Source organism: Meira miltonrushii (genome assembly GCF_003144205.1).
Source record: "Meira miltonrushii strain MCA 3882 unplaced genomic scaffold FA14scaffold_2, whole genome shotgun sequence".
Taxonomy (NCBI): domain Eukaryota; kingdom Fungi; phylum Basidiomycota; class Exobasidiomycetes; order Exobasidiales; family Brachybasidiaceae; genus Meira; species Meira miltonrushii.
In genome coordinates, this window is record NW_020289944.1 from 4232772 (window position 1) to 4255169 (window position 22398).

General features: G+C 43.7%; 10 protein-coding genes across 10 annotated transcripts; 7 read left to right on the forward strand and 3 right to left on the reverse strand.

The window, feature by feature from the left end:
* Window positions 1-1174: 1174 nt before the first annotated feature.
* Window positions 1175-1787, forward strand: FA14DRAFT_184884 (uncharacterized protein; the record flags this gene model as incomplete). The annotated part of the gene is made up of 1 exon (XM_025501414.1): window positions 1175-1787. One exon carries the CDS (start codon window positions 1175-1177, stop codon window positions 1697-1699), a length of 525 nt encoding a protein of 174 aa, XP_025356601.1. The 3' UTR covers window positions 1700-1787.
* Window positions 1788-2818: 1031 nt separating this feature from the next.
* Window positions 2819-3346, forward strand: FA14DRAFT_155706 (uncharacterized protein; the record flags this gene model as incomplete). Its single annotated transcript, XM_025497777.1, has 1 exon — window positions 2819-3346. The coding sequence occupies one exon, from the start codon at window positions 2819-2821 to the stop codon at window positions 3344-3346; it is 528 nt and encodes a 175-aa protein (XP_025356602.1).
* Window positions 3347-3638: 292 nt separating this feature from the next.
* Window positions 3639-4752, forward strand: FA14DRAFT_168001 (NAD(P)-binding protein; the record flags this gene model as incomplete). Its single annotated transcript, XM_025500121.1, has 1 exon — window positions 3639-4752. The coding sequence occupies one exon, from the start codon at window positions 3639-3641 to the stop codon at window positions 4686-4688; it is 1050 nt and encodes a 349-aa protein (XP_025356603.1). The 3' UTR covers window positions 4689-4752.
* FA14DRAFT_121420 (alpha/beta-hydrolase) lies at window positions 4732-6204 on the reverse strand (the record flags this gene model as incomplete). The annotated part of the gene is made up of 3 exons (XM_025496463.1): window positions 4732-5261; window positions 5358-5954; window positions 6021-6204. 3 exons carry the CDS (start codon window positions 6202-6204, stop codon window positions 4732-4734), a joined length of 1311 nt encoding a protein of 436 aa, XP_025356604.1.
* Window positions 6205-7773: 1569 nt separating this feature from the next.
* FA14DRAFT_172853 (uncharacterized protein) lies at window positions 7774-11391 on the forward strand (the record flags this gene model as incomplete). Its single annotated transcript, XM_025500436.1, has 1 exon — window positions 7774-11391. One exon carries the CDS (start codon window positions 7774-7776, stop codon window positions 11389-11391), a length of 3618 nt encoding a protein of 1205 aa, XP_025356605.1.
* Window positions 11392-11476: 85 nt separating this feature from the next.
* FA14DRAFT_190197 (myosin 1) lies at window positions 11477-15515 on the reverse strand. Its single transcript, XM_025501777.1, has one exon. It carries the CDS (start codon window positions 15441-15443, stop codon window positions 11604-11606), a length of 3840 nt encoding a protein of 1279 aa, XP_025356606.1. The 5' UTR covers window positions 15444-15515; the 3' UTR covers window positions 11477-11603.
* Window positions 15516-15827: 312 nt separating this feature from the next.
* On the forward strand, window positions 15828-17100 carry FA14DRAFT_172855 (uncharacterized protein). Its single transcript, XM_025500437.1, has 2 exons — window positions 15828-16062; window positions 16131-17100. Exons 1-2 carry the CDS (start codon window positions 15857-15859, stop codon window positions 16903-16905), a joined length of 981 nt encoding a protein of 326 aa, XP_025356607.1. The 5' UTR covers window positions 15828-15856; the 3' UTR covers window positions 16906-17100.
* Window positions 17101-17796: 696 nt separating this feature from the next.
* On the forward strand, window positions 17797-18564 carry FA14DRAFT_53993 (putative ribosomal protein L34.e). Its single transcript, XM_025502493.1, has one exon. The coding sequence runs from the start codon at window positions 17909-17911 to the stop codon at window positions 18245-18247; it is 339 nt and encodes a 112-aa protein (XP_025356608.1). The 5' UTR covers window positions 17797-17908; the 3' UTR covers window positions 18248-18564.
* FA14DRAFT_53959 (uncharacterized protein) lies at window positions 18394-20550 on the reverse strand. Its single transcript, XM_025502492.1, has one exon. It carries the CDS (start codon window positions 20487-20489, stop codon window positions 18540-18542), a length of 1950 nt encoding a protein of 649 aa, XP_025356609.1. The 5' UTR covers window positions 20490-20550; the 3' UTR covers window positions 18394-18539.
* An 84-nt stretch (window positions 20551-20634) lies between these two features.
* Window positions 20635-22151, forward strand: FA14DRAFT_54003 (uncharacterized protein). Its single transcript, XM_025502494.1, has one exon. It carries the CDS (start codon window positions 20772-20774, stop codon window positions 21813-21815), a length of 1044 nt encoding a protein of 347 aa, XP_025356610.1. The 5' UTR covers window positions 20635-20771; the 3' UTR covers window positions 21816-22151.
* The last annotated feature ends 247 nt before the right edge of the window (window positions 22152-22398 follow it).

A 22398-nucleotide genomic window follows, 5' to 3' on the forward strand; every position in this document is an offset into this window, starting at 1 on the left:
TCTTCACAGTGGAGGAAGTGATTATGTAATCATCTTCATTGCGTGTACATCAACGAGACGATGTAAGAATACTTGGGTCATCATCGTTGCAGCGTAAATCCTTTTATTTAACATCTTTAATGGTCATTTCTGATTTGATAGTTTTCAGAATGAGTTCCCTCCCCTCTGATGTCAAAGCGAGTCATTATTTTTGCCCGTCTGAAGCGCTTTGTGCTTCAAAACGCAGAAGCTAAAATTCTTAGCAAGAAAGATGATACACTTCCGCATTGATCTCCATCCTTCTAATCAACAAATAGGCATACTTTTGAACGCATTCATTGGCATTTGAATACAATAATCAATGTGTAAAATGCAATATCACATGAGCCACGGAAGTCCTGTTGCCTTGGATCATGAATTTTATGATGACGTAAACCCGTTTCCTATCAAACCGAAATTGCAGCTTTAATTTCGAGTACAATTTCTTGGCGGTCGATAATTTTTGTGTATAACTCAATGAAAGATGAGTGTCTCTTACGTAGTATGATCGAAATTTGCATACGGGTGACGGAAGTCCTTCTCTCGTAAGGCAAAAACACCATCATAATTGCGGAGCCGTCTTAGATTTGGCTTTCAATCTGCTTTTTTTTAATAGTGGCGTAACGGAAAATTACAGCTTTGATGTTAATATCAGCCCTTTGTTTATCAGTGGAAAGAGAGAAGCCGGTAACTTATTGAGCTTCAAATGGTCTTGCTCTCGTTAGGGCATTTTTTTTCAAATACAGTGCGGAGCCGTCTCAAATTTGATTTTCAATCAATCTAATATTAAATTCCAACTTATTTGTGTATGCTAGAATTAACTGAACTTTTGAAACAGAGCTTCGGAGCCATCCTATAGCAAACTTTTGATCATGTCTTCAGCTTTGGCGTAAAAGATGACAAGGAAAGCGGGCCATATTCGTGTATACAAATCATATACGAGCATCGGAAGTCCTGTGCTTGTATGGCAACGAAGTCTTCAAACTTGCGGAGCCGTGTCAAACTCGAGTTGTGTGGTTTCTGTAAGGTATAGTAGTATTCTATCTGCTAAAAAAGACATAAATAGAAGTCTTTTTTTCTGAGAAAGCAAATCAATCACCCAAGTCCTACTTCTCTTGCTCTCATATTCTTTACCAACATTTTTCAGCTCCTCAAAATGAAGTTTGTCGCTAACTTTGTCGCTTTGGCTTTCGTGGCTGTTGCATTTGCGCTTGCACCAAATGATGCATACCATGAAAAGTTGCAAGGCAACATTAACCCTGACGGTATTAAACATGTGGATGAGCAATTCACAACCTGCGGTACAGCCGGTACTCGTTGCCTCAAACTTGCATCTGGCGCTCGTGCACAAGATGCAGCATACTACACCATCAATTCAACAAAAGCAAAATGCAATGGTCAATGGAAATTACCTGGTGGCAACGGTGAAACCCGTGAGAGCGGTGATTGTTTGACAACTCAACGTACAAGCTTTTTGATCGAATGTGCTAAAGACAAGAACGCAAACGGCCAATCTAACTGGTTGGCAGTCTTTTTCAATGATGAAGATACAAACTTCTTGGCTTACGGTGATGCTAAAGCACGTTTTGCCCAAAAAGGTCATACAGGTCCCTTGACCGATCAAGACTCAACTAAAGACAACAACCCCATCGTTGAAATCATTTGCCCACAAGGTAACTGAGCAATACAGTGCGCTGCACTTTACGATAATTGACCAAAACTTGAAATGTCAATAAAGCGAGTCTGTCAAACTCTTCATCAATTCGTACATATTTCATAAATAAGTTCAATCCATTGTTATCCATCATTTATCGTTCGCGAAGTTAGTATCTGTTTGATTAGCTAAGACTACTTTCGGTATGGGATGCAATGCTATTTCTCTTTCAATTTTTAGGATGTGCGGAATGATGTTGCAAGTCTGTCTATTCAGACGATGCTCGTACAGCGCCGTCATCAGTGATACATAAGAAGGAAGAGAGGAATGATTATGTGGTCGCATTAACCATCTCCTCATCCATGAATAAAGAAACCGTGTCATCAGCCGCAGAAAACCCGATCGTTTCAGGTCTTTGAAATGCTCATCTTTCAAGAAACAGCTTCAGCAGCACCTGAAGGATTTCAAGTCTGTTGAACGCCGAAGATCAGGATCGAGAAAGGGCTGAAATAATTTGAGAAACTGATCGAGGAAGACCTTGATCAACGAAAAAAGTCCGATCAGAAAGCGCTCAAATGAATGATGAATCCGATTGAAAAAGAGCTTGATAGAAAGTTCGATCAAAAAAGGCTGAAATAATTGAGGACTTCGATCAAAAAAGAGCTGGGCTTCGCTGAGTTGAATATGCTGCTGCGAAATGAATCAGAAACATTCTCATTTGTTTACAATTTTATGAAGTACAAATCATCGTACTTTCTAGCTTATTATTTGGCGTACAACAGAGGCTGCAAATTGAGTATGAATAAATGAGCGACGGAGTACCTGCTCTTGGCGCAACAGAATTCATACAAAGCTGAGTTATAATAAGCCTATTCTCCTTGGTATGCAAATTTACAGCAAGAAAGGCAGGCTGAGATTGTGTTTAATTCATTCGGTTGACGGAAGTCCAGCTCCTGCGGCGCATCAATGTTTTACAACATCGCGGAGCCGTCTTAAATTGAAATTCTTTTTGTTGTTCTTTACGGAAATCATTCCGTACCTAAAAGACATAAATAGAAGTGTTCTTTCTTGAAAGAGTATGACAATTCTCCAAGTGTTCACTTCCTCTACTTCTATCCTCTCCATCACACCTTTCATCCTTTCAAAATGAAATTCACCACCAACATTCTCGCTTTGGCTTTCTTGGCCTCTGCTTTTGCCCTTCCTCCAAAAGGAGCATTCCATAAAAAGTTGCAAGGCAACATCAACCCTGACGGTATTCAATATGTTGACGTCAAGCACTTCAAAAGTTGTGGTACACCTGGTACACGTTGTCTCAAGCTTGCACCTGGTGCTCGTGCACAAGATGCAGCCTACTATACCGTCAATTCAACAAAAGCAAAATGCAATACCAAATGGAAATTACCCGGTGGTAATGGCGAAGAACGTGATAGCGGTGAATGCATTGCAAAAGAACGTGTGACCTTCTTGATCGAATGTGCTAAAGCCAAAAATGCAAATGGTAAATCAAACTGGATTGGTGTTTGGTTTAACGATAAAGATGCAAACTTTATGGCCTTTGGTGATGCTAAAGCTAGATTTGCTCAAAACGGTCGCAAAGGTGGTTTAACCGATGAAGATTCAACAAAAGACAAGAACCCAATTGTTGAAATCATTTGCCCCCAAGATTCATGAACAACAATGTCTGCATGGTCACTTGATTCAAGCCTATTATTCGACCCCTTGTTTTCCCCATTTCATTCGTACTCTTGTAATGACCATCATGATAGTTGACGAAGAACCTGTTTGGTTGATTGAATGAATGCTCTTTTCTCTTTTCGGCTTTTGAAACGCGCGGAGTTAAGCCGTCGGTCTAAAGTATAACGCCGAAGTTAGTTGGTGTGGCTCATGCGTGAAGAATCAGAAAGTGGAGAGATTCTCATTCTATTGTTACAACCATCACCTCAACCCATACAACCAAACAAACATGTCTTCAGCATCAGAAAAGCCAATCGTTCTTATTACTGGTATCACCGGATTCTTGGCTGCTCATGTATTAGATGCAGCTTTAGCAGCACCTGAAGGATTCCGTGTTCGTGGAACATTGAGAAGTTTATCAAAGAAGGATGAATTGTTAAATCGTCTCTCAAAAGCAGACCGGGAGCGAGTGGAACTTGTTGAAGTAAAGAAAACTGAAGCAAGCGATTTATCAGAAGCAGTACGTGGTGTAACCTACATCGCACATACAGCAAGTCCTTATCAATTAGCCGTTGAAGATGTTGAACGTGATTTACTCGTTCCAGCAATCGAAGGTACATTGAATCTTTTGCGCTATGCAGCAAAAGAGCCATCTGTCAAGCGTATTGCAATCACTAGTAGTTTTGCTGCCGTAGTCGATTTCACAAAAGATGGTCCAAACAGACCCGGATACACGTACACACAAAAGGATTGGAACCCATTCGGAAGAGACGATGCAAAAGGACCGGTGGCCTACTCTGTCTCTAAGACGTTGGCAGAACGTGCAGCTTGGGATTTCGTCGAAAAGGAAAAGCCTGGCTTCAAGATTGCAGCTTTCAATCCTCCAATGATTTACGGTGCAACATTACAACCTGCCGTCAATCTTTCTAACCTCAATACCTCGTCTAAAGCGATTTATTCCTTAATCTCAAACTTGGACGAAGTACCTGCAGATCGCTTACCTCTTTTCTGTCATGGCCGCGATGTAGGTGATGCTCATATTCGCTGGTTAGCATCAGACTCTGCTCCAAGTCAACGTTATTTACTCTTCGGCGGTCCGTACAATTGGGCATCTTCGTTGGAACACTTGGCCAAGAGCAAACCTGAATTGGTCAAAAGATTCCCAAAAGGATACGAACAAGCGATTGCAAACAAGAAAGATCCAAAAACATCCTATGCCAGCTTGGACACTACGCCTGCTGAGAAAGAACTTGGAATGAAGTTCCGCGGTTGGGAACAAACGTTAGATGAAAGTATCGATAGTCTTTTGGAATTGGAAAAGAGACCAAATTGGAAATAAGAAATGTATATAATCATTGATAGGGTATTAATTATATGAAATTTTATGGTTTCCAAATCTTTGCAAAACAATCCCTTACATCTTCCACATAATTTGCAGGTCTTTCTAACGAAGCAAAATGACCACCTTTTGAATGCTTCCTGTACCATTGTAAATTACCCGATCTTCTCATCCATTCCACTGGCGTAGGTAAAACTTCGAATGGGAAATCACTCATTCCGAACGGTTGATTGATGTAAAGGTTAGGGTCGGTTCGCGGAAGTGATCCGGAAGGTTGAACCCGATTTCTGTAATTGTAAATCGATCTTGCCATCGTGTCTGTACACCAGTACAATGTCAATTGAGCACAGATTTCTGCATCACTTGGATCATCATCTGTCCATTCGATATACTTTTCGCCTATCCATGCCAGCAATGCGGCAGGATCCGATTGCAGCACCAGCCCTAGGGTTGATGGACGTGTACCCTGCATGATCGCATAGCCAGATCCTGTTCGAATGAAGGGGATTGAGCGTTGTAACTTCTTGCGATCTTGATCGTTCAAAGGACGTGGGAAGCCCATGAAGTAGTGTGCTAGCCAATCGATGGTTCCGGGTTCACGTAAGTAGTGTTCACGTTCACGCCAAGCCGGAAATTCTATCACATTCTGAATTGCTGTTGCGATGAGACTTGGTGTGAATGCCCATGCTAGGTTCTTGATCGGTTGAGGGATGAAATGTGATGCAAAATGTACCAATGGAAGTTCGATATTTGGTGGTCCAGCCGGACAGAAGTTTAGATGAACAGCGACAACATGATCTGGATACATGCGTGCCATCAAACGTGCCATCACGTTACTCCAATCTCCTGCTTGAATCGCATATTTACGATATCCTAAGCTTAGCATCAATTTGTGCACTAATCTGGCTTCATCCTTTAGTAGGATATCACCTTGAGGTCCACTATGCTGCCCACGGCCGAATTGATCTACTCTAGGTGATGAACTCCAGAGATATCCAGTTTGTGATGGTACGACGACATCAAACGCGGGTACATCCGAAGGAGAAGTAGCGCCTGGATGTGCGAGAGGATGAATAGTGTTGAAGAAGTCTAGAACTGAGCTTGGCCAACCATGCAATAGCACAAGCGGTATCACAGGTCTCCTTTGTCTTGCATCCGTTGCAGCACGTTCCCAAATGAAATGCATATTTATATCTTCAATTTGTGACATATAATGATCAAAAGTGTTTAATCGTTTTTCAAACGCTTTCCATGTATCATGATCCGCTCCCGGTCTTTGTCCGTTGGCTGTAGGCTGTTGTGTACCAGTTGGCTTTCCAGACAAGAAATCACGCCAAGCAAACAATAGCTGACGATGACGATCATGTGTCATTCCTAATCTCTTTTTATCCATCTCCCATACCGCCGTTGGTTCGGGTTTTCTTTCTGCTTCTTCACATGCTCTATCCAAACGTTTTTGTAAGTCGTTCAAGCGATCTTCGTCCAGTTTTGCTTCGAATCGTTTTGGTGCACTCATGTTGTTTTGTTGGAAATGATGATGATGAAGATCGAAATGATGCATACATTCTTGACGTCCATCATCATCCTTTCACAATCGGAAATACGCGCACGGACATAAGCAGAAGAGGATCGACGGGTAAAGACTGCTACCGTGCCTGAGAGGACGATCTGATCGGATATTCACAGAAGATGCGGGGCGATAGAAATTCTCCACTACTACTCGTTATGTAAGCAATATTTTTAATCGACCGACTATGCCCGCTTACTGGGCTCATTCTTGCGGATATTCTACCAGGCACCAATTGCAAGTGGGACTTATTCTACATCCTTATCCGAATCCCATTTAATGGTTCGAACATCGCTTAGAGATTTACTTATTGACGCCGACGTGCCTTACTTATCTTACGTCAGTATATTGAATAAGAGCCGGAATATATCTCCACGGACATCATCCTTGCCTTCCAATGAAATGAAAGCAAATCAATACTTCGATGGGCGTCAAACGCTATTCAGAAGACTCGAAAAGGAAGGTTTGAAAAGAAGGGCTTTGGAGCAGTGCAAACGTCGATCTGTGAATTATCCTTAGCGTGAGTATAATACAATAGATTAAGCTTTCTGATGGTGCAATTCATGCAGATGCTATACACGCACGAATGAAAACGGCACCGGGCTTCAAACAGCTGACAGTGTTCTTACTGATGGATGAGTTATCTTTCGCTGGGTTCCAGTCAATGCACAGGAATAGAATAGCGTAAATTGTCACATGGCACGGTGTTCCACTTCGGATGCATTAATCAGGTACTGGATCAGCTTTCCCTTCCTTTGGTTGTATTCAATGCATGTAATGCGTGGTCTAGTTTCTGCACAATTGAAATACTTCGGATAAGATTAGCTTACTGAAATAGTGCTGCATCTTTATATTCCGCAATCATGGTTTATCCAGAAGAGGCACTAGCTCTACAACTTTTTTTCAAATGAAGGGCGTTTAATGCACGAGGGAACGCGCCTCTCTTCTTACACAATTCATTGTTCGCTCAGACAATGACAGTCTTTTCTGACAGATTCTGTGACGGATGATTGCATGAAAGTCTTGAACAGGTAAGATGAGCTAGTGTTCTGGAGGTAGATTGTCAGTGCGGTTCACTTTGAGTATCCTTTTCCCCCGCTTTGATTGCTGCTAAAAGATGAAACACTGAATCACACCCCAGGCACGATTTGTTTGGTTAATTGGCTTCGATTTTGAAAAAGAAGAAAGAGATCGAATGCATTTACTCTTGAACACCTGTCCGCAATGAATTACTGTTATTCATTGATTCAAAACCGTAGGGGAAGAACGCCCGGCCCACCTGCAGATGCTTGCTTTACATACATTACATTGCATTGCATCTTTGGATAAACCAGCAAGTCAATTCTTCATTCATTCAACCTTTGTCTGCCGATCTTGATTTCAACATCCCTTTTAGACAATTCCACCGACGTTATCATCTCCCCACAACTGTCAATCCGAACCGATCATCATCTTTCTTGCCACGACATCGAACAACTCATGATAATCATCAATCTCTAGTTAAGCTGATTGTCAAGAATGTCAAGCGTTGATGCACGCAGCGTGGGAGGGACACCACGTTCTAGCTTTGACGCAATCTTTGACAGTAATTCAATACGATCTACAAGAAGGAGGACATCAAATACTTGGAAACGAGTTGCCAGCTTATATTCATCTCCAAAGCAAAAAGAAGATGATGATGGTCCAGATGAAGATATGTGGGATAACAACGATCAAGACTTCCAACATCAAATTATGATCGAAGCAAAATTACAAAGCAAGGCTCGTATACGGCCTAGCATCGACGAAATCTGGCTCAACGGTGCAACATCAATGGAAGAAGTGGCATCGCCTAACGAGCTTCTATCGCCATATAGCCATGCCAATTCACAAGTCGCATCTTCCTCTACACCGACCCTCTTGACTTCATTTACAGATTCGCCATCGTTTCCAGGAACACCGTCATGGCAAAAACCTCAATCCTCAACTTCGAATCCACGCCCATCTTCAACAACCAATGCAAGCCTGATGACATCCAAAAGTTACAGTACCTTATCTAGCGAGGCAAGTACTGCTCCAACCTTTCCTTCTCCTGCTTCTAGCAAAGCAGAACTTCGAGCTCGTCAACGGTATAGTGGAGGAAACGCTCGTCTTGCTGCTGTCTTCGGTACTCCGAACGGTGGTGCAGACAGTAGGACGAGCATGAGCGAAGATGCCTCACCAGTCAGCGCAACCTTTGAACATGCAAGCCCGGCTTCGAAGCTTGCAAGAAATCAGCCTTCCGCACTTGCACCTTCGCTTTCTGGTCATTTACAATTCGGTGGCTGGACGCAAGAGCAAATTGATTCACCGGGTGCAGAAGCAGATCGTCAATTTGGCTCTCTTGTTTCTTTTCCAAGACCGGGATCCATAACCGAAGAGACGAGTCCTTCTAGGTATATCGCATCTGCCACGGTTAATGATGTTCTGAACACACGCACATACAGTCAAGATCGACTTGGATCGCCTGCTACTTTGCAAGATGACGAATTGCCTGATGTCAGTATATCCAATAGACACAGAGGAAAGGCATTAAGCGCATTGCTTGGCGAGCCAGAAGAGGTGATCTTTGCTACCAAAAAGCTAGAAGATGCGAAAATGCTACCGCCACTTCCACCAAACAAATCAAAGGCGACAGATTACCGCAATTCCGAGCAAGGACTTATCTCAGGTCTCAAGAAGAAGCTTTTGTCAACAAGAAAGACTGGCGGAAGCCCAATCAAGAATAAGTCATCATCTGCAGCTTCCGTTCACCAATCAAAAGCGACAGATACAATTGCGGCCTCGAACAGCTTCCCGCTCTATACGAGCTTGTCTGACAAAGATGCCCTATCAGAAGCACAAGCTGCAGATCAGAACAGGAGACCATCGTTGCCTCATATCAGCACGATGCCCGTCATACCTGCAAGACGGAGATTCTCTATGCAGCATTCACCCGGTATGCATTCTTCTTTTGATTCAAAAGCACACAATGACATACAAGAAACGCTTGCTGATAGCAATTCAGAAGAGAGTACACCTGAACCACTTTCACTACAACGTAAATCGAGTATGGAAAGTGTCATTTCACGTATCCCTCGCCCGTCGGAAGGTAGAATTGCCAGATCGAGAAGTCGAACAGAGGCACCTCGATCCAATCGTGATAGCATTGTAGAGCACGTTTCATACGAGCATGCTCGGTCAAGAAGCAGCATTGTAAGTCTCGGTATTACGCCCGATATGGTCAATGATGTGATCCCAGTATCACCTGCTTTTTACCGCAACGCTACACATGAGGATGTATGCGAAGAGCTAGAAGGTGAAACGGGTAGTATCGAAGAAGAGAAAAACAGAAGGGTATCGATCTCCTCCCAATCGTCTTCAAAAGCTTCAGCTCCACGCCGACCTTCTCGTTCAGACGGTAATGGGCCGCTGCATCGCCATCCTTCCATTGATTCGATCAATCCAGATCAGAGATCGTCTCTTGAGCAATCTTTCAATTCTGCTCACAGCAAGCGTTGGTCGACTGTCGGTCCAGCATTTTTGACGTATATTGACCCACAAAAGACTAATGCGATCGAAGCGAATGCACAGAATGACTTCAGACCAGCATCTCCTTTTGAAACTATTTTCAAGGGTGGTCGAAGGGATAGTGAAGCTTCTTTGTCTTTGAAAAAGATCGTATCAAATGGAAACAGTGAGAATGCGGATATGGCCGCACGAGGTTCAATCTCTTCCGCTAGAGATGACTCGCTACGGATCAATGCTATCTTATCTCCTCCAATGGCACCTCAAACCAACGATGATGTATTTGGAAGTGAGGCCCAAGAGAAAGACTCACCCAGAGTAAAATCGCCAGTGAAATCTACAAAAGCTTGGTCGCGAAGAAAATCTTTTGTGGAACCTACGGCTAATCGATTATCAAATCTGCTCAAAACCGGCATTGGCAAGAAGGCCTCCGGATTGTTGCAAAGCACAAGCCCGGATGCTAAACTTGAAAGATCAAAAATAAAACAACCAGAAAGAGATGTAGATGTTTTGGATTTGTCTTTGAATGGTTGGGTGGAAGATTCGTCTGGAGCATGGACCGGAAGCAGATCGCCTGCTACTGCTTCTTTCACTGGCTCAAGCGCAAATCGAAGCTCGGCTGGAGCATCTTCGTTGAACCAGAAAGAGTCACAATCTTTGCATCAGAACCCTATCGACATTCCAGCTCAAGGAAGTACAGAAATGAGGTCTTCTCGCTCGACCGATTTGGGTCTAGAGAGGTTGAAAACGTGGCACAACGGAAGCTCGACGAATCTCAGCTCATCATTGAGCAGCAGTAATAATACAAAGAGACCAACATTTGGACTTGATCTTCAGCCCGATGCAGCATCAGCTTTTGACAGTATCCCACTACCAGAGACGCCAGAAAGATCAAGGTCAAGAGCAGGATCGATTTCATCTTCAAAGTATGGAGCCATGTCAAATGAACATTTGGTATTACCTTCACCTGTGCTCTTCCCTAGTCGCCCGGACGGAAGAACGAGCGGTGAAGAAGTGGTGCTGGCTAGCGAGCCTGAAGTATACAGAAAGGCCTCATTCATGAGCGATCGAAGACCGACCCTTTCCATGCCGTCTGACTTACCAGCAGATGTGGACGATGTGGAAGATCTGCTTGACGACGATGAAGAATATGAAGATGTTTACGATCAAACTTTGACGGGCGATGAAACACTTACAACTTATGATACCAGACGGTCGCACGTCTTGCCTTCTCCTGGTATGGATGAAGTGGAATTACTGGAAGATGATGAAGACTCCAAATCATCTCATTCACTCGATCAAGTAGGTAAAGACGTGACAAGCAATGGTCACACACTTTTGAGCGGTAATGAAAACGATTCCAAAAATATTTCATCTTTGCACACCTATCGATTCCCAACTGGTCGTTCGTCTTTGCAAGATGGCAAATCAACAACTTCCCTCCTTATCCCAAATAAATCGGACAATGCTAATCCCCCCAGCGAAAGAATCAGTCAACCGCTTTATCCTCTCCCTCATCCATCCACAAACGGTCAAAATAGTTCACCCGTCTATAAGCCGATCTTGGCATCTCATTTACGTCGACCTTCAAGTAGTGCGTCTTACGTTTAAAGATGTTTTTTGACTTTTCTTTTTGTACAAATTACGATGCAACCTTTTTAACCTTTTTGTTTTGTATTTTATCCCATTGTGCATTCAAACTTTATTTGTAAATGTGATCTTAATATCTTATTATTCAATTGTGCATATTCATACATCCATTAGAAAATAAAAAATTGGATTCATATAAGGAGCATTTTCTTCAATCATTGTAATGAAATCATCTAGGGTCGTCTAGGAGGTGGTGGTGGCATTGCACGTCCGTTTCCAGCAGGAGGTTTGGGAGCAACAACGGGTGGTTTTCCTTTTCCAGCTGGTGGTTGAGGCGGTGTTGGACGAGCGGCCGGAGGAGGTGCAGCAGCCGAATCACCGTTCGATTCAGGTGCTTCTCCTCTTTCAGCAGCCATTGCAGCTTTCTTTTTCGCCAAAACGGCAGCAAAACCTCCTGGATCCATACCTGGTAAAACAGCAACGGGTGCTGCCCCTGCATCCGGTCGTACTGAAGATGGCTTCTCGTGTGGTTTTCCGGCTGCTGTATTCACCGCAGCTTTTGGTTTGGGTGCGATTGGTGGTGTTGAAGCGCCATTCGTACTTGCACCAAATCCTGCTGGCTTTTTGGCTGCGACTGGTGGTGTTGCTCTAGCAGCAGCAGCAGCAACACCTCCTCCTCCGATTCCAGGAGCAGGTGGTGGTGCACGTTTGACCGGTGCAGGAGCGGCAGGAGGAGCACGTTTGACGGCTGGAACGAGTTCCAAATAATCACTTGGTGACCAACCTTCTTTACCTCCTTTCTTCACTAACCACCATCCATTGTCTTCTTTTGCTGTTACTTCTACCTGTTCGCCCGCCGTGATTGCCATCTCACCATCTTGATCGGTATGGAAGTCGTACAAAACTTTGTACATCGGCTTTTCGGGTGCAGCAGGCGCTGCTGGTGGCGCAATAGGTGCCCTTTGAGCGGGAACAGCTCTGGTATTACCAGAAGGCAAAGCAGCAGCTGGCTTGGGTTGACTTCGTGGTAATGCTTGAGCTTTTGGTCTTCTGTTCGCATTGGAAGGACCGCCGGGTTTCAAGAGTTTGCCTTGCGTGATCGGACGTACGATTCCCGGCTTTCTCTTTGCAGGTGGTCTGCTAACCGATGAAGGTGATTCACCGGAGGGAACTGCAACACTTGAACTCTTGTACACATCTCCACGTTGAATCGTTTCATCCTTCTTGAAGTCAATATGACCTTTCTTATCCTTTCCTTTAGAGTACTCCAGATGATTGGCAACATTTACATTGATACCACCACTGGTTCTTTGTAAAAGATGTGTTACCAATTCAGTCTTGAAAGGCGTATGAAGGAGAGGATCAGGCTCTTGAGAATTGGATACGTTGATGATCACCCAATCGTCACGCAATCCTGAAAGTCCGATACCAGAAATGGCACCAAGCAAGATCTTGCGTTCACATGTCGTTTGAGGCTGTTTGTTGACTAATTGGGTGATCAATATGTATACAGCTTTATCTGTAAGGAGCAGGAATCTCGGTTGTGCTTTACTAGATCGACCCAATCGAGAAACGAGAAGATCGCACCTTCCACTGAAAGCAACAGTCTCATTATTTGCCATTCCTGATGCTCGCTTCAACATCTCCCCTTCAGCGCTACTTCCATTCACATCCAAATAATCTCCCATAAACTTTCTCATGCTTATCAAACTGTATCTTCTACGTTCTTTACGTTGCGCTAAGACTTGATGACTGTAATCACGTAGTTGTGCATAGACAATACCCTCCTTCTTGTTCATCCACATCCTTTGAATTCTTCTTGCGGCTTCGTTCTTGTAGCGAATCCAATTACGGTAAGCACGTTGAATTCTTCTTGCCATATTATGCCAATAGTTATCTCGCATCGTTTCAAGTGCAAACAATGTTTCGGGATCTTTGATGAATGCCTTTGTTACACCCATCTGCCATTGATCGGGTGGTATACCTGTGTCCTTCAAAATTCTCTCACATCCACTTCTCATATCTCCTGACCATGTGTAGTCACCAGCATAGGATGTAGCAGGTGATAAAAGGTAGAATCTTTCAACCATCTTCTCGAATGTATTACGATAAGCGAAACCAGCACGACGGACACGAATATTTTCAGTCAAGTTGAGATACTTGATCTGATTCAAGATAGCCGGTGTATCGTATTCGCTTGCACTCTTGTTCTGATTGGGTTTGATGGTTCTGATGTAGTGAGGTTGTGATCGCATCAGATTCTCGACCAACGCATTTGCACTTGTCTTGATACGATCACCAGCAGTTGGAGGTCGCTTCTTACTGTCCGGATCAGGTCGATCTGGGAACAAGGTGTGCAAGAATTGATTGTTGGAAGTATCGACCAAGTTGAGAATATCCTTCAACAATGAGTCCTTATTCTTATCGGTCATTCCACGAACATCGTACATCACATCCCCAGCATAATGTCGCACCAAGAATTTCGATCCACGCGGCTCAAAGTGAGGATTAGAGGATAAAGCGCCCAATCGTTGCGAAAATGCATTATCTGCCGCAGCTGGATCGGCATGAGCGGTTGCACAGGCATCATTGAGAGCGGCAAAAAGACCTGGAGGTCTGCGAGCTTCTATACAATCAACCACGATTTGATTGTCAAAGTACTTGATGGGTGTCCATTTGATTTGTTCATCTGCGTATTCCTGTTGTTCGGCACGGAGGGTAAGTTGAATGAAGAGTTGTTGCAACGTTTCGTTGACGTAATTAATGCAAAGTTGTTCAAATGAGTTGTTCTCGAAGATTTCAAATCCATAAATATCCAACACTCCGATCACATTGGCTGCAGTCTGACGTGGAGCCATGGACTTGTTAACACGAGCAACGATCCATTCAAATAAGTTGTTGTAGATAGCCTTTGCCAATGCATCACGAACGGCGTTGGCTTGAACAGGGTTATTGGGCGATTCATACACTGAACCACGACGTCCACCACGATATGTTTCAACAATACGTTCTGTTAATGCCTTCGTGACTGCAGTAGCATCAACTTCGAGGAGATAGGCGACAAAGTCGGGCACACCCTGGTCAGCCACTTGCGCATTGCCTTGATCATTCTCCACAAAGGAAACGTTTCCGAGCCAAAGAATCGAGGCCAACATACGCAAAATATCATTTTGTTCTTCGCCTGATAGACCAATAATGTTCATGGCATTCAATGTCTCATCAAAGTCATGCACATCGTTGATTCCGTCAACATCCAGACATTTTGAGTTGGCTGTGTATGCATAAGCTGATGGTTCTTGAAGACCAAAGTATTCACGTTGTTCGGGAGAGGCTGCTTTGGTTAATTGGTAGAAAATGTGGAAGTTACGTTCGCCCTTGAATTGACCAACAACTCTTGCCTTTTCCAATAGATAATTTGTGATATTGGCCCCAATCGGTTCACCTTGCGCATTAAACATGATTTCCAAATATTTACCATGTCGAGAAGAGTTGTTATTTCTAAGCGTTTTTGCACATCCGAAACTTTCCAAAAGAGGGTTTGTTGCCAAGACCATATTTTTGACATCTTGAATCTCTGATCCTGATCCACCGGATACGGCTGCGATATATTGCATAATTCTCTTTGCTGCTTCTGTTTTACCCGCACCTGATTCACCGGAGATAATGACGCATTGATTGTCCTTGTATGAGCTCATGTTGTAATAAGCTGTTTCAGCAATTGCGAAAACGTGTGGTGCCATTTCGAGCCTATTCTTGCCTCTATACGATGACAAAACATCGTCTGTATAAATTCCAAGATCCCTGAAAGGATTGACGGAAATTAAGACTGGTCCGATGTAGGTATATATTTCTGCATTTTTGAATCTTTTTTCTAAATTTTGATTGACGGCATCATTACTGATCGTTGTCAATAAAGTCATATCCGAGACACCAGCTTGTGGTTTTTTGAAACCTTCTCTCCAATCTGCTTTTGCAACTCCACCTTTCTTTGGAGGCGCAGAAGTAGCAACTTTTCCACCTCCTGTTGCCGTTCCAGCACCACCCTTTTTGCCGGCTTTCTTTGAGATAGCCATGGCGAAGGTGTGTTAGGATGTGGAAATGAAAAGGGTATAGAGTGTAGTATGGATGGATGATGTGATGATGGTGAATAGTGATGATGCAGTACTAATAGGGTCTGACCTTGTGATTAATCAACGGTTAGGCATAAACAGAGTGTTTTGCAGTGCACAGGATGAACAGTGCACCGCACATACAGAACACGCACGCACGCACACCGCCCGCTCTACGTAGAATTTCTTGACAGTTCGCATTTTGTTGCACTGCCGATCTGCTGGGCAATAATACAATTGGGGAGGGGGGATTGCTGCTTGCCAGCCGACAGAGGACCGACGGGCAAAAAAGCCGGGCAAAGTACTCCACAGATTGACAAATAAGATAACAATTGGTGCCTGAATGCATACAAACCAACACATCAACACCATAAAGGATGGCATCAAGAAGAGCACAGATACGGCAATTGTATCAATCAGTACCGTCTAGCGAGCTATCAGGAACAACGCTGGAATCGCTCTACTCAAGATGTGAAGCAAATTTAGCAGCTTTGGATGTTTGGGCAAATCAAGGAAATTCGATGGCAATGAGAAGGGCAGGTACTGGCGTGATCGCTTTAAGTGCTTGGTTTGCAGCCAAAATGTAAGTATGGTCGAATGTCAAGCAGTAGTCAAGATCACAGTAACTAATATCCTGTCCCCTCCTCAAAGGCTTGCTGATCGACCTAGCTCAGCCGCTTTCCAAAAAGCTTCAGGATTATCGCCTGCTCAATTTTCAGCATCAGAGAAGGAATTACAGCCTGGCATTCAGATTATTAGCAAGTCATCATCATCTTCCAACAGACGAGAAGGTCGAGCTGAAGGCAGCGGATCGGCTATTGCTCCATCCTCAGATCTTTTAGCGAAATGGGCACAAGATATGAAAAGTGGTATCTCGCCGACAAAGCGAAATGTGAGTGGGCCATCCACACCTCGTTCGAACCGAATACTCTCAGATACCTCTTCACCTGTTACACCCTCTCGAGGTGGTTTACGAGACCGAAGCTCGATCAAGGAGAAACGTGTATTCGATCCTAGTCCTGTCACTACGCCGAACAAAGTCAGGAAGATATCCGCTGCTAGTACACCATCCTCATCGCCTTTAAAAAAAGCGATTCTCTCACAGAATACTCCTCAAAGGGATTCTAATCATCAACCATCCCAATCATCGAGCAAAAGAAATGAAGATGCAAATAGGATGGAAGCAATGACCCATACGACACCTATCTCTCGACTTGCTCAAGTCACACGACGTGAGCCTGTTTATCCGGTCTCATTAGGATTCGATGTTGTTGGAGAGGACGAGGAAAGATGGTCAGAGACAAGAGCGTTAAAGAGGATACAGAAATGCATAGATGCATTGGAAAAGATGAAGAAAGAGGGCAAAACAGATCCTTGGACAACAAAAACACCGGGCGAACTAGAAATTGTTAGAATCGAGCTGTGATCCTCAATGCTTTTGACCTGACATTGATAATCCGTTGGGATAGAAAATGATCATTGCCAGAAGACCATGAAGGAATAGGTGTCACGTGCACTCACTCATTTCTACTGGACCCGCCATTACGAACAAAAGAAATTCAAGTCAATTTTGTAGATTAGCATTCTGTATTATATAATCATTTTCGCATCAGATTTTTTGTCAATTTGATTTTTGACATTCACGTGTTTGCACTGCGGATAAGTAGTGCACACTGCGCTGATGCGCTCTTTCTCTAAGCGTGTATAAATTCGATAGCAGCGCAAGTTGACGCGGCAACTGTGCCTTTAAGCCCGCCTGAGAGGAGAATGCGTCTTGATGCCTGCTTGTTAACCAGGCAGAGCCTTAGAGAAATGCAATAGCAGCATCAGGAAGCTCAAGGTACTCTAAGGCGGCCTTAATGCCTGCGTCCAGATCTTCTCTTTTGGAGAATTCGTTCAAGCGCGCAATCGCAATTTGGTTCTCTAATTCACACTTTCTTGTTCAAACTTCTCCTACCGACCAACATCACTTTCGTCGACCAGTGTTCACCCTTTCGTCAAGGTAAGAATCAGTGATGGAATAGTGAGAGGATATGTGACGGCAGGCGAGATGGGCATTCTAGGGCGATTTGGTCGGGTTCTTGATAGACATGGAGCTTGGATGGTAGATGACATTATTCGACATGAGCACCACGATATGACTCCAGATTTCAGGTTTGGACAGCATGACGGAATACGCTCAGTACAATGCATGACTTGATTCATGTGTGTTTTGGAAGAGGAAAACAATTGGGCTCTTCAGACATCGATGTACCGACAATCCCTCGACAAATTCGAATCAACAACTGTAACGACCCGCAGCTTCATTGCATAGATGTCTAAATACAACGCTCATTTCGCCTTGTCTACGCTCGTCACCTGCCGTCACGATATTCTTCCATGTTAGAGTTTCTTGTGCTCACAAATCTTCTCTCCCTCCTATTCTGCAGATGGCCAACCGTGTTACACTACCCACTCGCACTCCTTACAACACCAAGTCTAACAGACGCCGTGTTGTCAAGACCCCAGGTGGAAAACTCAAGTACCACTTGACCGGAAAGATTGCCACATCACCAAAATGTGGTGACTGCCATACCGCTTTGCCAGGAATCAAAGCTCTCCGTCCTCGTGAATACGCCAACGTTAGCAAGACAAAGAAGACCGTCCAAAGAGCATACGGAGGAAGCAGATGTGCAAACTGCGTCCGAACAAGAATCATCCGTGCTTTCTTGGTTGAAGAAGCCAAGATCGTCAAGGCCGTTTTGGCCAGCCAAAAGTCAAAGAAGTAAAGGATTGATCATCAATGAAGATGTTTGATTTTCTCTCGCCCATCTTTGAACAACTTTCTCGATATGATGAGCATGATTCGATTTGCTGGCATTTGGACACCTGAATGGAAAGGCACAAACGATTAGCAATCGCCATCTTTTCGTCATTATCGATTGTATGACCACCTCATCATTCTCTTTTCTTCACGACATCACACGTGTACGTCATATATGCGCACATGCATACATCATAATACATTACACTTGCATAGCATTCCGTGTCTATACAAAGGCAAAGGGGAGGAGGGAGATTCTATATTTGGGTATCCTTTTCTTGGTTCTGCTTCAGTAAGGCGATGCCTTCACCTATTTGTGCCCATGGCGCACGAACATAACGGACATTAAGCATTCTGGATGCGGATGCCATAAGTTTGAGAGAGTAGACATGAGCGGCCAATGCGAAAAGCAAAGACCATGAGTAGTCAAATTGATCTAAGAAATGAGTTGCATTAGATTGTGCGAGTAAGTGATGTGAAATCTTGTCATCCATGTTTCCGCTTTCTTGAATTGCCCAAAGTAAATAGGAAGATCTTAACCATCTTGCAAGTCGTACCGTCCTTGTGGATTTGGATGGTTCACTAGACGCAAAGATCTGGTCAAACTTGTCGGTTGAATTTACTCCCCATCCTTGCTCGACTTTACTGCCGAACAATAAAGCTTGCTGTGGCATATACAAACAAAGATCGATAAAAAGAGCAGAAGACATTGTATAGAAAGTCAATCCGTCAGATCGATCGTGTTTGTCAATGTTGCGTATCTGACCATTTTCAATCTTTGTATCACGTTGTTCTGCATTCCGATTTCTGAACTGGATAGGGCCAAGTTCCCCATCACTTGATTTGTTGCAAAGATATTTCTCCACCGCTTTCCTACATATCCTTTCCATGGAAGATTCGTCATTCCAATAGATATTACCCGAGGCTTGTTCTCTAATTTGAGCGGCATCCGCACTCAAATCCTTCGACTCGGTAGGATTGTGCACTTTTAAACATCCGATGCCATCAAAAGCTTGAATAGAATTCCATCTTTTGGCTTCGCCTTTCGGTTCCGGTCTGATATGAACAGGCAATCGTTTCTTCCAATGTAGTTTTGCTGCTTCGATCATAATTCTTGCAACGGGTAGAAATAAATCAAAAGGTTGACGGATCAACATTGAGAAGACCGAAGAAGCCGTCATTGGTTTCGCTTCTTTGGTAGGCTTTTGTGTAGCGGATGTTGCATTGGAAGATGTAAGAGTAGCCAATAGCTTCTTTTGCAGTGATTTGCCGTCGCTTTGTCTTTCCTCTTCTTCTTCGGGAGGTACGAGAAGTAGCAATCGGATATCAATCGATGGCAGTCCATCTACTGAATCTTTCCACATGTCCCGCAAGAATAGCTGGTAATAGCCCAATCGATCATTGAAGGGACTAACATGAAAATCTCGCGGAAAAGTCCAAGAATGATCGTACCCTTTTCGCATTGTACCTTGAGGGCTCGTTCCAGTCTTTTCATCTTCGCCTTTGCCCACTTCGCAAACATAGATATGCCGTTCATTAAAGGTGTTGTGCACCTCTAGGATAGCCAACCAAAGTTCTTTGCTCGAGCCAGGTCTATAGACATAATACACCGTCAAAGGGTTGAAACCCGCTAAGCCAAATACTGTAGGCATTGCGATAGCCCAAACCTTTCCCATCTCCCGTTCCCATAGAAGCGAGCCTGATCTTAAAGCATCACTATCTACATCTTGAGGTCCAACAGATAGATATCCTCTAAAGCGTAGCTCATATGCCAATTTGAGTAAGATCGATCCATCTATAATTTCTGCAGCTTTTGATGTTTCTGCATCAGCAAATACCTTCCGTCCAAAATCTTTTGGGTGCAATTTGGTCAATGCAAAACCCTTCTTTGCGTGATCTCCAGACCATTTGAAAGCCGGCAGACAATCGCATTGTCCTCTTTCTAAGGCTTGAAGTTCAAATGCAAAATAAAGAGAAGGATATTTGAACGAATGTTGCGATTCTTTCGGTAGCATTCGGGCATGATGTATTTGTGCGGGGACAATGAAGGCCGAAGCGTTTGTATTACTTGTCCCTATATCATGTCCTTTCCCGCTTCCGTTCAATTTCAAACTTCGAAAGACGTACCTTGGCAAAGGTGATAATAGAACAATGGCAGCTACAAGCAGTGGCGTCACCAAAGCCTCTGACCAGTGATGTGTCACCATCTCGATCTTATCTGATTTGCTATCATGTCACAATGATGGTTGTATTCTAGTTGCCTCCACTGTATGCAGGTGTAAAGTCAAAGCGGGATCAATATATATTATATAGGCTGACAAATTGATAAAGAGCACCTGCATACAACTAGCAGTCTAGCACGCTTGTGTGTATTCTATTCGCGACGCGTTAAAGCGGAAGCGAAAGTAACTCAATTTAATTAACACGACCAACACCAACACTTCAAACGATGAGGAGGTGAAAAGTATATTATTGGTGGCAAATAAATTATGACAGAGGGACCAGAGTCAGGACATTCAAGGAAAGAGAATGAAAACATTCAAGATGCATTAGATGAAGAATCATTTGGTGACGTTTTGGATCGCAAGAAAGATGAAGCCGAACGGGAGAATGATCAACATGTAGATTTATTCGAAACGGGCAATATTTGGACACAAGTGGGTAACACACAAGCACAAAGGAAAGCATGGCAAAATGGTGGAATCTCAGACGAGGAACCCTTTGAGCCGGTCGATATTGATGGCAGATTAGAGGAGGCCAATGGCGAAGAAGGGCAGACATCAAAGGACAGTGAATTCTACTTCGACCTCAGTCAAGAGTTCCCTGAGGATCTCGATGGGGCAAATCAATCAGCACAGCCGAGTCAATCACTGTGGAAAGATGGCAAGACGGCGCCGCTTCTAAACCAATATGGAGAAGAAAGAAGATTATGGTACATGGCACAAGCGGGAATCTACGATCGATCTGATTCTGTGCATGATAACAATGCCAGACAAACAGAATCGGATCCAATCGCCAACGAGACAAGAGAAACCTCTTCTTCACCGCCTATTGTCGTTTATCAAACGCCAGCGAGACCTACAACACAATATCCGCGGATAAGTGGAACTTCTTCTTCTTCAACGCCAGCACATACCTATCTCCCAACCCCGATTCAACCCGTAACGAATGGCGTTACCCCACAAAGAAGAGGACCAGCATTTAGTTTGGCCGGAAATTTGAATACGCCAAACGGAAGTGGTGGCGGCGGTGGTGGTGCTTGTTCAAAACAACGAACGCCAATTCAAACGCCCAAACGAAAAACATGGCAATCTACAATGGCTTCAAGAGAAGAAGCAAAAGCTGCTGCTGCTGCTGCAGCTGCTGAAATGAAAGCGAAATCTTCCTCAGCAAAAAAGAAACGTAAAAGCACTTCCTCTGAAACGCCCAAAAGCGCTGCAAAAGCAGGCAGAGGTGGATCTTCTTCAAGAAATCAAACGCCCAATCGTACCGCCGGCACTGCTGCTGTACCGCCGGGTTCAGCTCAAAGATAGCATTGGTCTAGACCTGAATTATCAATTGTATCACTTTCTGTTCCGTGTGACTTCGATGTATCTTATCCGCATTCTAGATTAACCTATCCATTTATTGCTCGTTTGCTAGGGACACATCCTCCGTTTGAAACAAAGTATGTTTCATTGTAGTTTAATAGAGTTGTAATTATTTACACAAACTCGATTCGGACAGACAAAAAGGTAATTGTGCTTTATGAGCTTTGTTTTTTTTTCAATGACAAAAAGGAAAGATCAGAGAGAGATGATTGATAATGTTTGAGAATATTGTTAAGAATAGCTATACATGTGTACACCTACATAAGATAAAAGAGGTGAAAGACAAGTTCATATAAAAAGAAGGCGTTTGCACAAATCTTTCTTTCGTTTTTGTTTTTCTTCTTCTTCTTGATTGATCAGAACAAACAGATGTACGAACGCAAAGCACAAGGACACACTGTACCAAATCGTTTGCGGTGTTTGAGAGAGAGTTTAGAGGAAAGGAGGAATGGGCTTTGAGTGATGGATAAGAAAAGACTGGGAGGAGACTTGTTTTCACATATTCACACACACGCGAAAAGAATGC

Excerpts from the sequence above, each read along its gene's own strand:
- FA14DRAFT_54003 (XM_025502494.1), top strand. The coding sequence starts at position 20,772 with ATGACAGAGGGACCAGAGTCAGGACATTCAAGGAAAGAGAATGAAAAC.
- FA14DRAFT_53993 (XM_025502493.1), top strand. The coding sequence starts at position 17,909 with ATGGCCAACCGTGTTACACTACCCACTCGCACTCCTTACAACACCAAG.
- FA14DRAFT_53959 (XM_025502492.1), bottom strand. The coding sequence starts at position 20,489 with ATGGTGACACATCACTGGTCAGAGGCTTTGGTGACGCCACTGCTTGTA.
- FA14DRAFT_172855 (XM_025500437.1), top strand. The coding sequence starts at position 15,857 with ATGGCATCAAGAAGAGCACAGATACGGCAATTGTATCAATCAGTACCG. Across the intron at positions 16,063-16,130 it reads GCTTGGTTTGCAGCCAAAAT|GCTTGCTGATCGACCTAGCT; the intron begins GTAAGTATGGTC and ends CCCTCCTCAAAG.
- FA14DRAFT_190197 (XM_025501777.1), bottom strand. The coding sequence starts at position 15,443 with ATGGCTATCTCAAAGAAAGCCGGCAAAAAGGGTGGTGCTGGAACGGCA.